The 14,374-nt window shown below is 45.4% G+C and overlaps 5 protein-coding genes across 5 annotated transcripts; 3 read left to right on the top strand and 2 right to left on the bottom strand.

Annotated features, from left to right (window-relative positions):
* Positions 1 to 1,839: 1,839 nt before the first annotated feature.
* On the top strand, positions 1,840 to 5,373 carry FA14DRAFT_177629 (uncharacterized protein; the record flags this gene model as incomplete). The annotated part of the gene is made up of 1 exon (XM_025500755.1): positions 1,840 to 5,373. One exon carries the CDS (start codon positions 1,840 to 1,842, stop codon positions 5,371 to 5,373), a length of 3,534 nt encoding a protein of 1,177 aa, XP_025358658.1.
* A 281-nt stretch (positions 5,374 to 5,654) lies between these two features.
* On the bottom strand, positions 5,655 to 8,048 carry FA14DRAFT_159962 (uncharacterized protein). The gene has a single exon (XM_025498469.1). It carries the CDS (start codon positions 7,798 to 7,800, stop codon positions 5,770 to 5,772), a length of 2,031 nt encoding a protein of 676 aa, XP_025358659.1. The 5' UTR covers positions 7,801 to 8,048; the 3' UTR covers positions 5,655 to 5,769.
* Positions 8,049 to 8,177: 129 nt separating this feature from the next.
* Positions 8,178 to 8,897, top strand: FA14DRAFT_26135 (uncharacterized protein). The gene is made up of 3 exons (XM_025502087.1): positions 8,178 to 8,403; positions 8,508 to 8,591; positions 8,676 to 8,897. Exons 1-3 carry the CDS (start codon positions 8,296 to 8,298, stop codon positions 8,739 to 8,741), a joined length of 258 nt encoding a protein of 85 aa, XP_025358660.1. The 5' UTR covers positions 8,178 to 8,295; the 3' UTR covers positions 8,742 to 8,897.
* FA14DRAFT_159963 (putative VID27-involved in vacuole import and degradation) lies at positions 8,756 to 11,985 on the bottom strand. The gene is made up of 6 exons (XM_025498470.1): positions 11,721 to 11,985; positions 11,538 to 11,646; positions 11,354 to 11,469; positions 11,013 to 11,286; positions 10,674 to 10,933; positions 8,756 to 10,611 (listed from the first exon to the last, which is right to left on the bottom strand). Exons 1-6 carry the CDS (start codon positions 11,737 to 11,739, stop codon positions 9,053 to 9,055), a joined length of 2,337 nt encoding a protein of 778 aa, XP_025358661.1. The 5' UTR covers positions 11,740 to 11,985; the 3' UTR covers positions 8,756 to 9,052.
* A 75-nt stretch (positions 11,986 to 12,060) lies between these two features.
* Positions 12,061 to 14,351, top strand: FA14DRAFT_143355 (translation initiation factor eIF-3, subunit D; the record flags this gene model as incomplete). The annotated part of the gene is made up of 2 exons (XM_025497206.1): positions 12,061 to 12,624; positions 12,709 to 14,351. Exons 1-2 carry the CDS (start codon positions 12,393 to 12,395, stop codon positions 14,349 to 14,351), a joined length of 1,875 nt encoding a protein of 624 aa, XP_025358662.1. The 5' UTR covers positions 12,061 to 12,392.
* Between the last annotated feature and the right edge of the window lie 23 nt (positions 14,352 to 14,374).

Genomic DNA, 14,374 nt, shown 5'->3' on the forward strand with positions numbered 1-14,374 from the left:
TGATCTTTTCGGGATGCCTCCACTGATGATGTGCACAGAGGGTAATAGAATAGAAGTTGATCCGAATAAAAGCGCGTCCCTAAAAGCAGCACTTTAACTGAGACACTAAGCAACACTCCACTCTCCCATAAAACACACAAGCTAAATGCATGCAAGCGTCATCAGGGCGGTCTGGACTCCAGGGTGTTGCATTAATACTACTTTGATTAACACACGAAAGAAAAGCTGGGGTAAATGACCGAAAATGGATTAATGAGGCTGAGTACGCAGAGACCACTTTCGTCATAAGGGTTTGCATGCAGCAACTCTAGGCCAACAATGATAATGTCTGCCCCTGACTATGATTCTATAGAAGCATCCATCACTGATCACTAATAAAAATAAAGATATTTAGGCATTATTTGAACTCAATAAAAGGGTCTGAAATTGTCAATCTTTGATCAATAGAATGATGATTTGTTTAGACAGAATACACTACGGAGAATAAATCTATCAATCGAGAAATGAAATGAAAGCTATGATTGCCGACAAGATTGCATTGAATGACGTAAGACAATGGTATGATACAACGGGCGTTACGCGCAGATACCCGCACCTGCATGTTTCCACCCTCATCATTCCCGCACTTTGGTCGTGGAATCGGCCGAGTTCAATCCCACGAGCAAAGGAAGAACATGCTTATGTAAATTGATACTTGCTACACACGATGATATAATCAGTACGACTTGTAGTGACCACATTCCGTGGCTTCAACCTATATAACAGGCATACAGCATCAAATGAGTGTATCGCTGCCAGAAGAAGTCTTTGTCCCTTGCATGAAGAATACATACGTTTTTGTTTCTATTTGCGGGAGCATTCTTCAGGTACATACACACACACACGCGTACAATTGACGCGTTCTTGCCAAGCTAAACCATCAATTTGAGTAGTCAGTCCTACGGCACGCGCTATTTGTGTTGGTGTTGTTCTTCCCTTCAACCACACACACACACACATTCCATAGATCGACATCTTGCATTTCCATATCGGCAATTCAATCGTACACCACAGCATACTTGCACTACGCTAGATTTAGAAGGTATTCAAGCAATCATACCCCGGTCATTTCTTGATTGGGAAGGTTTTTCTTTTTTGTGCATAGGCTAAATTATCAACCATTATCTGGGTCGTGCTTTATTCTGCTGCAGCCACATCTTTATTGGAAATAATCAATTTAACTCACTTTCTGGCTTTAGGTCGTGACAAAACCCCTGACATGTGGCGAATAATGTTTAAAGCCATGTATGTATGTATCTGCGGTTGCGAATATACATAGTATGTAGCATGCACTTACGGCTTGTTCTAAATGTACTTTGCATCGGGCTTGATTGGATTGAACAAGTGTCACATCTAACCAATACGCGAAGACATGGATCATCTGATAGGTTATTATGCTCAACAGGTTTACCCAGCACGCGTTAGAACAAGATTGTCAATCAAACAAAAGTTTTCTCTTCCATCACCATCACCATTCATCTTTCTTTCGGCCTGATCCAGACCATCTTTTCTGGCGCGATTTGATTCGTATCCGTTTCACTCTCTCTCTCTCTTCCCCCAAACCGACACCGTGGTCACCTACCCTTCTCACATTCGTTTCACCAAACCGTCTTTTCGTCTTCCTTTCACTTTTCCAACCCGAAAACCCGCTCACGCCAAATACATCAAACTCGACATATAACTGTATCCCTATACTCAATCCGAATGTTTCAGCAGCTGTTCCAACTCTAATCATCCACAGCACACCATACAAGATTCGCCTTTCGGATCGATCATTATCACACACAATAAACGCGAAAAATGGCATCTTTTTCGATATATCGTCAGATATTTCTGACAATCACTCTTGCTCTAGCATACGGCACAGCATTCATCACAGCTGATGTCTCGATATCTCATCCTATATCATCTCAACTACCTCCGATCGCATACGCCGGCAAACCATATACTTTCTCCCTAGCGCGAGATACATTCTCATTTTCTGTTCCAGCCGACGCAAAAGCACCTTCTTCGCCTCCTAGCATTGCATATAATGTTGAAGATCTACCTTCATGGTTGAAGTTTGATGCGGCTTCTTTGACATTCACAGGAACACCGCCAGATCAAGATGCAGGAAAAACAGTTCAGATACCCGTTGAAGGTAGCCTAACATCATCAACAGGAGGATCGAGTGGAAACACTTCTGCTACAGAAGATTTTGATTTGCCAATCATAAACGAACCTGCACCGGTTGTCAATATTCCGATCGTCAAACAACTCTCTTCTGCGAGTTCTTTAGGTCCTTCGAAAATGCTTGCTGCGGACACAATTCACTTACCGCTAGGATGGTCATTCAGCATTGGTCTGCAAGGTGATACATTCACAATCCCCACCGGTCAAAGAGTGTATTGGTCCGCCAATCTTGCCGATGGATCTGCTCTACCCACCTGGCTGACCTTTAGTGCGGATTCATACGACTTTTACGGTGTAGCACCAAACAATGTTGGTCCACAAGGCGAAGAATATGATGTTGTGATCACTGGATCCAACAGAGCTGGCTATGGAGGAACAACGCAAACGTTCAAATTGGTAATTGGCTCAAATGCTCTTGGCTTGATGAGTCAAACTTTACCCGCAGCCAATGCAAGTGTTGGAACGTACTTTCAGTACCAAATTCCGATTGATGGACTGAAAAGTCAGGGCAGAAAGTTGACAGACAGTGATTCGCTCACGGTCAATTCAACTGTGAGTTCGGATTTATCTTGGCTCACATTCGAGCAAAGCAATCGTACCTTTTACGGTATACCACCTTATGATCCTTACGGTAACGCTTCTTCAGTGACAAACGTTCAAATACCAGTCACTTTCTCGGGTACGAATTCCACTGATTTGACCGTCAATCAAACGATCAGTATCCAACCATCTCTTTTTACGGCGCTACAATTGCCCAACGTCTTTATCGGACAAAGCTCAACGGTGAATATCGATCTATCACAATATTTACGCAACACCACTTCTGCACGTAAACGAGGAAGTAGCAAAAGATTCGTCAGAGCAGTCTTGGCAGCTCAACCAAATTTCGCCACACCAAATGTATCAGTAAGTTATAATCCGGAAAATACGTCTTCTTGGTTGCATTACGATGCAAGTACGCTCACGCTGAATGGACAAGTACCAAAAGGTTGGACAGATCGCTCTCAAATTACCCTTGAAGCTCCTGAAAATGGTAATGCGATGAGCAAAGCTTCATTTTATCTCGCTTTCCAAGGCGATAACGCCATGGGTGCACCGACCAATGGAAAGGGTGGAAATGGCGGAAATGGCAATGGAAGCGGCGGATCTGGCTTGAGCAAGACGGCAAAGGTTGCAATCGGTGCTTCGTTGGGTGCTATTGGCGCTGTTGCTGCTTTGATCGCTTTGTTTGCTTGTTGTCGTCGTAGATACGACAATGACATTGATCAATCAAGACAAGAAAATTTCTCACGTGCTCCAGAAGATGACGAAGGCACACTCACTGATGCACCAAAGACCAAGAAATGGAAGAAAGCCATCGTTATCGGTAGAGCAGGCGTTGGTGAGATGGGAACGCCCAGTACTGCAGTTCCAAGTCCAATGCCAGGATTTGATGAAAAGATGCACGAGAAGAACGTTTCACCCAATCAAGGTGATTTGCATAGCGTTGTCGTCGTTAGCCCTAATGGACGAAGAAGAAATGCAATGGAAGAAGCTGAAGCTCCAATGCAAAGTCGATTGATCACTAATCTATTCGGAGGTCATGGAAAAGAAGATGGCCGTTCAAAGAAGCGTGGCAGTAAAATGTCTCAAGCAAATTCAAATGGAACTGGACTGGGTCTCAGTATGGGAGATTCAGGCGAAATTGATCCATTTGCTGCAGGACCTGAACACGGTAGAATTCGACATCAAAGAAGTCGTCAAAGCGTAAACAGTCAAAGATCAAGTTGGGAAAGCGATTTGTTCTACGAAGACGCTCCTTCGCAACAACACGGTAGCTCTGAACAACATGATGGACATGAAGGATTGACGATGCCATCCAGTGAAATGGACGATATGCCAAGAAGACGTGGTAAGCCAACGACAAGATCAGGAACTGGCTTGAACGTTCGACACCGTAATACACACATCAACGAAAGTCCAGCTTTCAGTGCACCTGATGCGTTTGTGGCTGAATCTATTCCAGGCACCAACAGCAGCAGAAGTAATCTCGATGGTGTAGGAATGGCAGCAATGGATTCAAATTTCTCCATGGAAGGTGAATATCTAGACTCGCAGACTGGTCAAACACCTGGAAGATTGGGCGAATCAGACGCACGAATCTTGAAGGCTCGTGTGATGCAAGTTCAAAGACATTCGCCTGTCTTACATCAAGGATCGAACAATCCATTTGCAACCCCTAGTGTTGGCAGACAAGGTAACAATTACTCATCTGCAAGACCATATCACGTTGACGGTGGAGAAGCATTTGATGATGCAGAAGATGATGACGAATGGCCAGCATCGGAAGGTCATGCAGTGCCCGTGAGCCGTCAGTACAAACAAGGAAAGCAAAACAACCGAAACAGCGTGATGAGCGCAATGACGGATGCTAGTCAATTGGCAGGCGTTCGTGCACATTACGCAAACGAAGCTGCAATGGAAGCCGAAATGGATGGTGCATCAATCTCAGCTTTTGATCCTCGTGAGACTGTCAAGCCGGTCATGGCACGACCTCAAACACCTCCTCAGCAACAAAATGCTACGAGAAGCGCACAAAAGATCAAAATCATTCCCACAACACCCAAAACGCCCAAACGTGCTCCGGGCTCATCAGGATCAGCTTCGGGTAAATATTTGCCTTGTCCACCTGTTGAAGCTGTCATTGGACATCTTCTACGATTCCGAATGTATCCCAACACACCACCTCCTTTGGCTGGCGCTCCAGGATCGCCCGGCAAACGATCAGGCAGAACGGTTCGATACGAGCTCACAATGTTGGACGATAGACCACATTTGGCCAAATATAAAAATCAATGGCCAGTGATGATGTCTGATTGGCTTTCTATCGATACATCAACTTTTGAAGTTGAAGGAGTTGTTCCAAGAATTGCAGAATTGGAACAATTAGGAGATTGTGAAATCGGTTTAATCTCTACAACAAGAATAAGCGGAAATCCAAATTCACCCGAACGTAATAACAATACCCCACAAAACAAAAGAAGTAGCGTTTCTTCCTATGAAAGTGGAGGAAGAACATCAATCTCAAACGACGAAGAACGAACGGTGGTAGCACGAGCAAGGCTGGTATTCCAAAATGCTGCACCTAGAATCTTTGTTCCAAAACATGGTCACGCATTCTGAACATCAGGATGACACAAATTTTGTATTTATATATTTTCTCATTTTTCTCCCTATTAGCACTCAACACCTCAACCTTTGGGGGTTAGCACAAACGAACTATTCCTGTATCCCACTTTCTTTTATACACATTGCCGCACAGATTGAGTTGAATCTCGTCCTACATGTGCAGAGCATCTGCTCCGTCTATCTTTTGTATTTCTTCTAGCTTCTACTTTGTCAAATAATCACATCGTTTCACATATTTATGTATTAATCATTTTCTCTATGGGATTATACATTTTGCCCTTACAAATGCGAGAGGACGGATAAGGATTGTGCAATTTAAGGATGCTTTAATTAGTTGACACAGAGTCTAGATGATAAATGATAAGCTCTTTCGACAAAATGAGAGAGAGCTCAGGATTGGAAACGAACACGAGAAGCACCTGGCGTGCCTGGTTGACTCATAGTTCGGGTTTGCGTCATAGGGATTCCTTCCAACGCAGAAGGTCGGGTACGTAAAGGACCACGTTCTTTGCCTTCACGGATTGCCTCTTCACGTTCACGTTGTAATTCGCGTTGCAAAGCAGATTCGACGCTTTGTAACCAGGTGTCTCTCTTTTGATCAGATGTACCTTGTTTGTCTTTGAGATCAGCAGCATGTTCCGGCTTTTGCACCACTTCAGCAATCTCAGATGAGGGCAATTTGCTGGGAGCGCTTTGTGCAGTATCGACAACTTGGATCCCAGCAGACCCGGATCCCTCCTCAGCGTTGCTGTCGCTTGAACCTTCGCCTTCGATTTGATCTGGCTCCATCGAGGCCATTTTGGTGGCTTTGATCGGTCGGCTGATCTTACTCTCTTTGAGTAATCGTTGTTGTCGTTGATGTGCATTCTCTTTTCTCCAGAAAGAGTCTTTACGCCAAAACAAGGCGACACTTTTTAATCCATCAGCCAGAGCGAAGAAAGGGTTCCAGATCGCCTTCTCGGCAGTAGTTGCGACTGAAGGGTCGGCCTTGACATTGTTTCCCGTCTCTTGAGGTGAGATGGATGCCGCTCTACTTACAGGACGGGATGTGAAGCTGATCGTACGGCGTTGGGAGAATGAAGTGGTTCTTCGAACAATATTGGGATAGAGCTTCGCAATTGGGATAGTGATGCCGTGAGTCAAGACACTGGAGAATACGCAGAAAAGCACCACAGGCGCATACACTGCACGAAGTCTATCACGAGTGCCATCGTCAGGTATCTCACGCAGGGCAACTTGAATGTAAAAGACTGCCCCTACACCAATAGGACCGAACCAGCCCGCAAAGAGTGCTTCGGATAAATTCGTGATGGCGGGAATCACTTTAGCCAAGGCGACCACCCATGGAAGTCTGCGCAAGATGAGGACTGTGAGACCGAGTACCACAATTTGCCATGGACTGATGTCTATCGATTGTCCGCCTGTGCTGTATGCATTCCATGGTATGATGGCACCAATGTAGATGAAAATGGCCGCATTCAACAAGGAGTCAATGATGTCTTGAAACGTATCCTCTTCTTCTACTTGCGTTCGAACGCGATACCAATCTTTCCATGTGAATGCATTACCTGCAACAAAGCATGCAAGAATGTCATCTGAACCGTAAAGGCCAGTTGTTCCCAAGGTGAACAAGGCCAGACCGAATCCATAGGCAAAGAAGTTATCACGATCGATGTAGCCTCTTGTCTCTGCCCATTTGAGCGTCTTGTGGGCTAATACACCGATTACAGCACCAACTACACATGATAGCAAGATACGATAAAGCACCACACCGTATATCCAACGGCCAACTTCTGTGCCCACGCTCGTGCCGCGATCTTCACCAGTTCGAGCGAGCAAATAGAGAGCCAAGAAGAGAAAAGGGAATCCTAGACCATCATTTGCACCGCTTTCTGCTACGATTATATTTCGAAGGTTGTACGGGACATGCTTTTCGGCAAATCGACCTTTGGTGATGCTATTGGCGAGAACAGGATCGGTTGGCGTAATTGCTGCTGCGATTGCAAGACTTTCGAGATAGGTCAAATTTGGAATGAGACCCCAGATGAGTAAGGCAGAGATGAACCAAGCGACTGTCATTACGCCAGCTAGAAGGACGAGTAAAGAGAGTGCCTCTCTGCGTAGATATGCTTTTGGTAACGAGATGCCGGTGAACAAAACTTGCACACCTACGACCAGGCGAGTCAGCTCATAGGTGACATAATTGGTCTCTTCGGTTGTACCCCAAGAGAGTGGATCAACCCATCCTAGAACATAAGGACCGGTGATGATACCAACAGTGACTGCGATCAAAGGCTCGCTCATATAGAGACGATCTTTGGCCACATAACTTATAAGACCATAAATGACAATAAATCCACCGAGTACAGCATATGCCTTTGACACATTACTGATATCGGTGGAAATGACTTGATCTGGCATTTTTGTATTATTTGTTGAATAATTTGGATAGGCTTTGAAAAGAAACGAGGCAGCGACTACCTCTCTAAAAGCCAATGTTATTGATCAATGGCAATAACGGAGAGGTAGCGCAAAGTAGTTGTGCGACCGGAGGCGAACATATGAGCGATTGAAAAGGACGAAATGATATCTGATGCCTTATTGCCAAACTCCCGCAGTGATATGGGAAAGGACCGATGCAAAAAGGACGTTTAAAGTGTGACTGTCGGAAGGAATATGGAGTGAAGCTTACTCCATCAGATCTTAACTTTCAGATTTGAAATTCACTACATGTCTGGGCGTGTAATTATATAATCAAGCTCAATTCCACTCCCGTAGGCAGGGCGTTTGCTTTGGCGCTTTAGTTGCACGCACGCGCAAGAGCAGTATGAACTGTAAGGCGTAACAAACATCTCATCTTCCTACCATATCAAACGGATCTTCTCCTCCTTCCGATAGTATCAACACAAACACAAAATGCCTGTTCCATTCGAAGCATTTATTCCTATGGGTCTAGTTGTCGTCATGTTTGGCGTCACAGGTACCGGTTTCAGTTTGGCAAAACGATTGACAAACGAAGGAAAGGTAGGTGGAAATTTTGAGATGCTAAATCTGTCATTGGATAGCATATACTTGCAAAGGTTCAGATGCTAACTCTTCATATCCCCCCTTTTCTCTCTTATTTCTAGCCCGCTCGTCACAGTGTCGATGATTGGGACAGCATGATGATGAAGCGAGATGAACGGTTAACGGGGACGGCGCGAGGGCAGGCGGTAAGTTTGAACTTGTCAAAATTCGTTTAAATGACCTTGATACTGATAAATGCAACACCTCTCCGATATCTTCTACCCAACCAGACGGATCCTATAGCGCCCAAAGAGTTTGCAACAAATAGTGTATGGGGAACTGAAAAGGTTCGATGAGTTAGATTGTCTATATAGTAGTGCAACACTGTACATTTGACGATCAATCAATCAATCGACCAGTGAAGAATACCTAGTGAAGTGATACGGATCGGAAACAGCCTCGGAAATGATATCATTTGCAGGTATGTGCCGATCTCGTAGGACGGCAAAGCAGTACAATCGGTACAGTACAAATCGAAAGAATAATATGACAGAAATAAAGCAGAGTAGAACACTGAAAATATCGGTAGAGAAAAAGAAGGGAAAGAATGAGACCAAAGACCACATCGAAAAGGAGACGGAAAGGGGAATCGGTATCGAGGATATAATCAGTAGCGCTCATCAACAACGGAAGATCTTGAATATCTGGGCATCTCCATCAAACTTGTTCGTGTTGGTTTCTTGAGTTGCGCTTTTCGGTGCATTTGCAAATCTTGCGGCATGGCAACGATGATATTGTTAGAAGATCCAAATGCGAAATTATCTTCGACAACGGTATCGCCCAATTTGCGTAGAGTGTACACATCCGTTCGACCTTTCTTAACTTTCTCCATAGGCCATGAGACGATATAAGAACCCGTTGCAGAAACGATTGAAGTCTCTCCACCATCTGGAGGGGTGTCAAATCTGGCAGGTGTAAAGCTGACTTCCTCATCCATGTATGCAACATGATGCGGCTTGAGTTGAAGACGACGTGGGATCGGCTTAGAGTCTGAAGGGAAGGCCCGATCGAAACCTAAAGATCCCTTGTAGCGACCGTCACCGATGAGAGTGTCGATCAATAAGAGGTAAGTTTTGCAAGTAGCGATAACATATCGACCATCAGCAGTGACATCAACACCAATGATCGGATCACCCAAAGCGGGAAGGGCTGTCTTGGCATTCTTGCCGATTTGGTCAAATAGACGAATGTCACCTTTGTTACTTGCAACAGCCAAGCGACCGGAGCTGTCAGTAGCGGCAGAGCTGAAATCATTCTTCGTTGTATACAACTTGAATTGCGAATCGACCAATTTCTGACCGGCTAAACGTGGATCGATACGGTAGATGCTGTTGTGACCGTGTCCGATTAGGGTCTTTTGAGCGGTCGTTTGTGCATATTTGCTATCGGGAACAACATTGTCCACAGCAATGTCGTCATGTACTTTCCATTCATCAACGACTTTGCCGTATTCCAAGTCCATTCTGTAAAGAGCATGAGTATTGCTAGGATCCATCATCACCATGGAAGAATCCTGGTCGTGCAGCATGACTTTTCGTGGATTGAACACTTTGCCATTAGGTGCGGCCACGTTATTGATGGCCGTAGCGAACTCCAATTGATCGTCATCAGTGTGCTTGAATACACCAATCTTGTTTCCACGAACAACGAAAGATCTGTCAAACTTGTAACCAACTGTAAGTTGAGAGTTCGTGTCTCGATCACCTGCTTCGATCGGCATAACGGCCAAGTTGTCTCCCTTATTGCCCACATCATTCTCCTGATCTTCTTCATCCTCTCCTCTTCCGCTCATATCACCTAGCTCTGCCGCGACTTCTGCGGCTTCTTCATCGTCCCGCGCGTAAGCTTCTCTGTCCTCCTCTTCCGCATTACCCATTTCAACATCATCATCTTCATATGCTTCTTCGATATAATGCTTCTCGACCTCTTTGACCTTTTCGAATTTCTCTTCGTTCAAAGCTTCCCACATCAAACGTGCGAATCCAGCTCGGAAAGCATCAAAGCTGGCTTTATCGCCGAATCGGATTAGCCATGAGTAGACGTGGCGTTCGGTATCGTAGAAGTTCCAGACGGCAGATGCATTCTCTACGGAGAAGTGCATATTCATTGAAGATTCGAGCTGTTGAGAGAGCCATTGGCGTTTGGATGAGGTGATTGCAAGCCAGTCTGCGGGTAAAGGTAGTGTCAGATAAATCCTGCTGAAGTTTGTGTAGGGCATGTCCACTCACATAAGAATCGGCCGGCTTCAAGAACCTTGACGTCAACACCCTTTTCTTGGGTCATGAATAATCCAGAAGCTTGATCGTAGAGGTATAGGTCAGCTTTTGCCTCTAGCACCACATCAGGCTCTTCTTGACCGGGCGGTGCAGGTACGGCTTCACTTGCAGGAGCGGGAACCTTTGGCTTCTTCGGTGTTGTCGCTTCACTTGCTCTTCCTTTGGCTTTGCTACCTTTTTCGGCATCCTGCGATGTTGTGTTTGTAGCAGATCTGTTGTGTAGAAGGTGAAATGTTCGTGAGGTCAATCATCGTGGTCATTCAAAGCTATTTCTCGTTTCTGAATGCTTACGCATCGTTGCCCTTGTATTTCAACGCCTCAAGATCTGCATCACCGGCCTCTTCGTGACTACGACCAGTCTTTCTTTCAAAGCAACATTGCAAGAATGTGACCTCAAAAATACTTCTCGTCACAGCATTGACTTGAGCACTGTCCATCACGAATTCAAACAGGTCATCCACGTCACCATCCAAATCGCTCCATTTGAACGATGGTTGACCCTCGCTGGATGTAGATGGGCGGAAGTTGAGTGAGACATCAATAAGGAAAGAACGTTCGTCATCGGCTGTAAAGAAAGGGAGCATGGCGTGTAAGTATACATTTGCATTTCCTCGGTCTCGGAATCCACTCACTCTCGTCGTCTTCTTCGAGCAACTGTTCTTCACCCTCTTCATATGCCCGAGTGATGACCAATTGATAATTTTTGTCTGTAGTTGTTCTGCGGATTGTTGCAACAGCATCTTTGTATCTGTTTGGAAGAAAGAGCGGTCAGTACTCAGAAACAACGGTGCTATGTCCCATAAAGTAAGGACTTACATGCATTCCCGAGATCCCTTGATAGTGCCTGGACGGACCAGGTATAAAGCGCCGGCGGGAAGTTGAATCAATTCGGCATTGTTCTGATCAGACCAAATCTTTCCAAACACTAGTAGAAGAAGAATTAAAGTAGGGTTAGATCTGCTAGAATTGCAGCAACGCTTTTATGTACTGCACACTTACAGCTCTTTAGCATGAACATCTTGGTATGTCTCGTAGATGGAAGAGCTCTTGGTTGATTGTTCTTAGAGCGAGACCGGCCAGACTATTTTTGATCACAGCAATATCTCTCCTACAAGATTGCTGAAGCCTATAATCGCCTTGAAGATGGCGGATGGAAACAAGCTTGATGATCGTGATGATGGTCTGTGTAGCAGTGGAGTGAAAGCAACACTTATGTACGCGCTTTACGCAAGTGTAAAAACATTAACGGAGGGCGTTTAATCAGTCGTTGTCAAAAAGTCAAGAGATAAAAATTGATCAAATCAACCACACAAATTAAAAAAGATAAAAGCAGAGGCGAGGCTATCATAAATCCACAATCAATAGAAACGCGTCAATAGAGATCTGCGCAAGCAGACCAATCAAATACAAAAAGCACGTGTAGAGCGTACAGAGGATTTTTCTCACAGTGAGGATTTAAGCGTGCGCATCAGGCAAAGGGAACCAACCATCTCAACAAAAGACGGGAAAAGTGCCCGCAGCCTAGCAGTGAGATTGCCATCTTCCAATTCTTCTTGATGGAATTAGAAGCGCAAGGCGCGCGCATGAGGAGAAGAAAGATTATCAATTGATACAACTTCACCTTCCAAACCACATCGATATCAATTCCAGCTCGTACGACTTCGAATCAAGATGGCAAGCTTTTCATTGCCAAGCTTACAGGAAACTCCTGATATGTGGGGCCCACCCAGTATGGCCTCTTCATCTGGAAAGAGTACCGAATCAGTTTTACCAAAAGAATTTCGCGAAATTCCATTCACACCTTTTGCAAAGAGTGATAAAATTGGTCGTTTTGCTGATTGGAACAATGTCTCAAGCTCTGCAAACCAAGCAGAAGGTGCAAGAGGAGCTGCCGCCCAGGCCGGTGAAGATGGTGCTAGAGCAGCAAACGGAACCGCCGTTCGTGGTGCCGCTGCTGGTCTACGTGGTGTTGCTGGCGGTCAATCAGGTGGACGTCGTGCTGATGGTTCGCAAACATTGGGTGCAGGCGCAAGTACGTTCACTTACTTCCACGGAAGTGATGAAGCAAGCTTCAGTATCGTTGACAATACTCGTGCATCTGGCGCAAAACGTGGTGGTGCTGCTTTGAGTCAAATGACTCGCGGTCGTGGTGGTGCTGCGCGCACTGCTGGTGGCCGTCAAGGTGCTTTGGGAGGAGCAGTGGCTGGTCGTACAGGCGCTGCTGCTGGTCGTGGCGGCCGATTGGGAGGTGCTCAACGCGGTGGTGCAATGGGTGCTGTTGGAGGTGCTCGTGGCGGTCGTAGACCAGGATGGCGTGATTGGGACAGACCACAAAGGACTCGTGATCCCTCTGTGGTCGTTGGACCTGATTGGGAACAAATTGAAGAGATTGAATTCAGTCGTTTGGCTAAATTGCGATTGGACGTTGGAGAGGGTGAAGATATTTCTCAATTTGGCTCTCTATTCGAATATGACCGATCGTACGACCGTATCACTAGTGTCCGATTCGAGAAACCCTTACAACCAATGGACAGAGTTCGTTACAATCCCACAACCTCAGAAGACCCAATCCTACAAGAGTTGGCTTCCAAACCTGTTGAAAAGCTACACGAAACATCCACCAAACCACCTACCAGAATTCTTGTCACTGATTCAATCTTGGCTATGCTTATGTGCTCTACTCGTTCAGTCTACCCTTGGGATATTGTGATCACACGAGACGGAAATGGAAACATCTTTATGGACAAGCGTGATGGAGGAGCATTTGACTACGTTACAGTCAACGAGAATGCAGCTGACCCACCAGCAGAGATTGAGACAAAAGAAGGCGAAAGCGTTCGCGATAAATCTCAATTGATCAACACACCTGGCAGTCTCAGCTTGGAAGCAACATACATTAACCAAAACTTTGCCTTCCAAGTTGTGAACGAGAAGAAGGCACACAAATTGCCCAATGGACCCAACCCATTCTACGACGAAAGCACAGAGAAGGAGCAATTGGCCAGTTGTGGATACAGATACCGCAAATTCGACCTTTCAACACCCAATCATGATGTCGAATTGATTGTCCGAACTGAATTGGACGCCATTTTGAAATCCACCACAAAAGGACAACCTGATCAATACATCACCATCAAGACTTTGAATGAGTTTGATAGCCGAGCACAAGGAGCTGGTGGTGCACCTGATTGGCGTACCAAATTGGACAGCCAACGTGGTGCAGTTGTTGCAACAGAGATGAAGAACAACGGTGCCAAATTGGCACGATTTGCCGTACAAAGTTTATTGGCAAAGGCTGACAACATGAAGATGGGTTATGTATCCCGTGTTTCACCTCGTGATTCATCTAGACATGTTGTCTTGGGTACTCAATGGTACAAGCCACGCGATTTTGCTGCTCAAATCAATGTCAACTTCTCCAACGGATGGGGTATCGTTCGTACGGTTGCTGATTTGGTCAGCAAATTGAAGGATGGAGAAGAAGCAAATTCGCCTGCTAAATTCGTTCTTGCCAAAGATCCAAACAAGACTGTCATTCGTCTATACCGTGTCCCTCTCACCTGGCCTGCAGATGAAGATGAAGAAGATGGTGTTTTGGTCGATGGAGCATCTGTTCCAGCAGAGGCTTAAGATTAGAGTGTAGATTTGCTGCA

This window comes from Meira miltonrushii (assembly GCF_003144205.1).
Source record: "Meira miltonrushii strain MCA 3882 unplaced genomic scaffold FA14scaffold_1, whole genome shotgun sequence".
Lineage (NCBI taxonomy): Eukaryota > Fungi > Basidiomycota > Exobasidiomycetes > Exobasidiales > Brachybasidiaceae > Meira > Meira miltonrushii.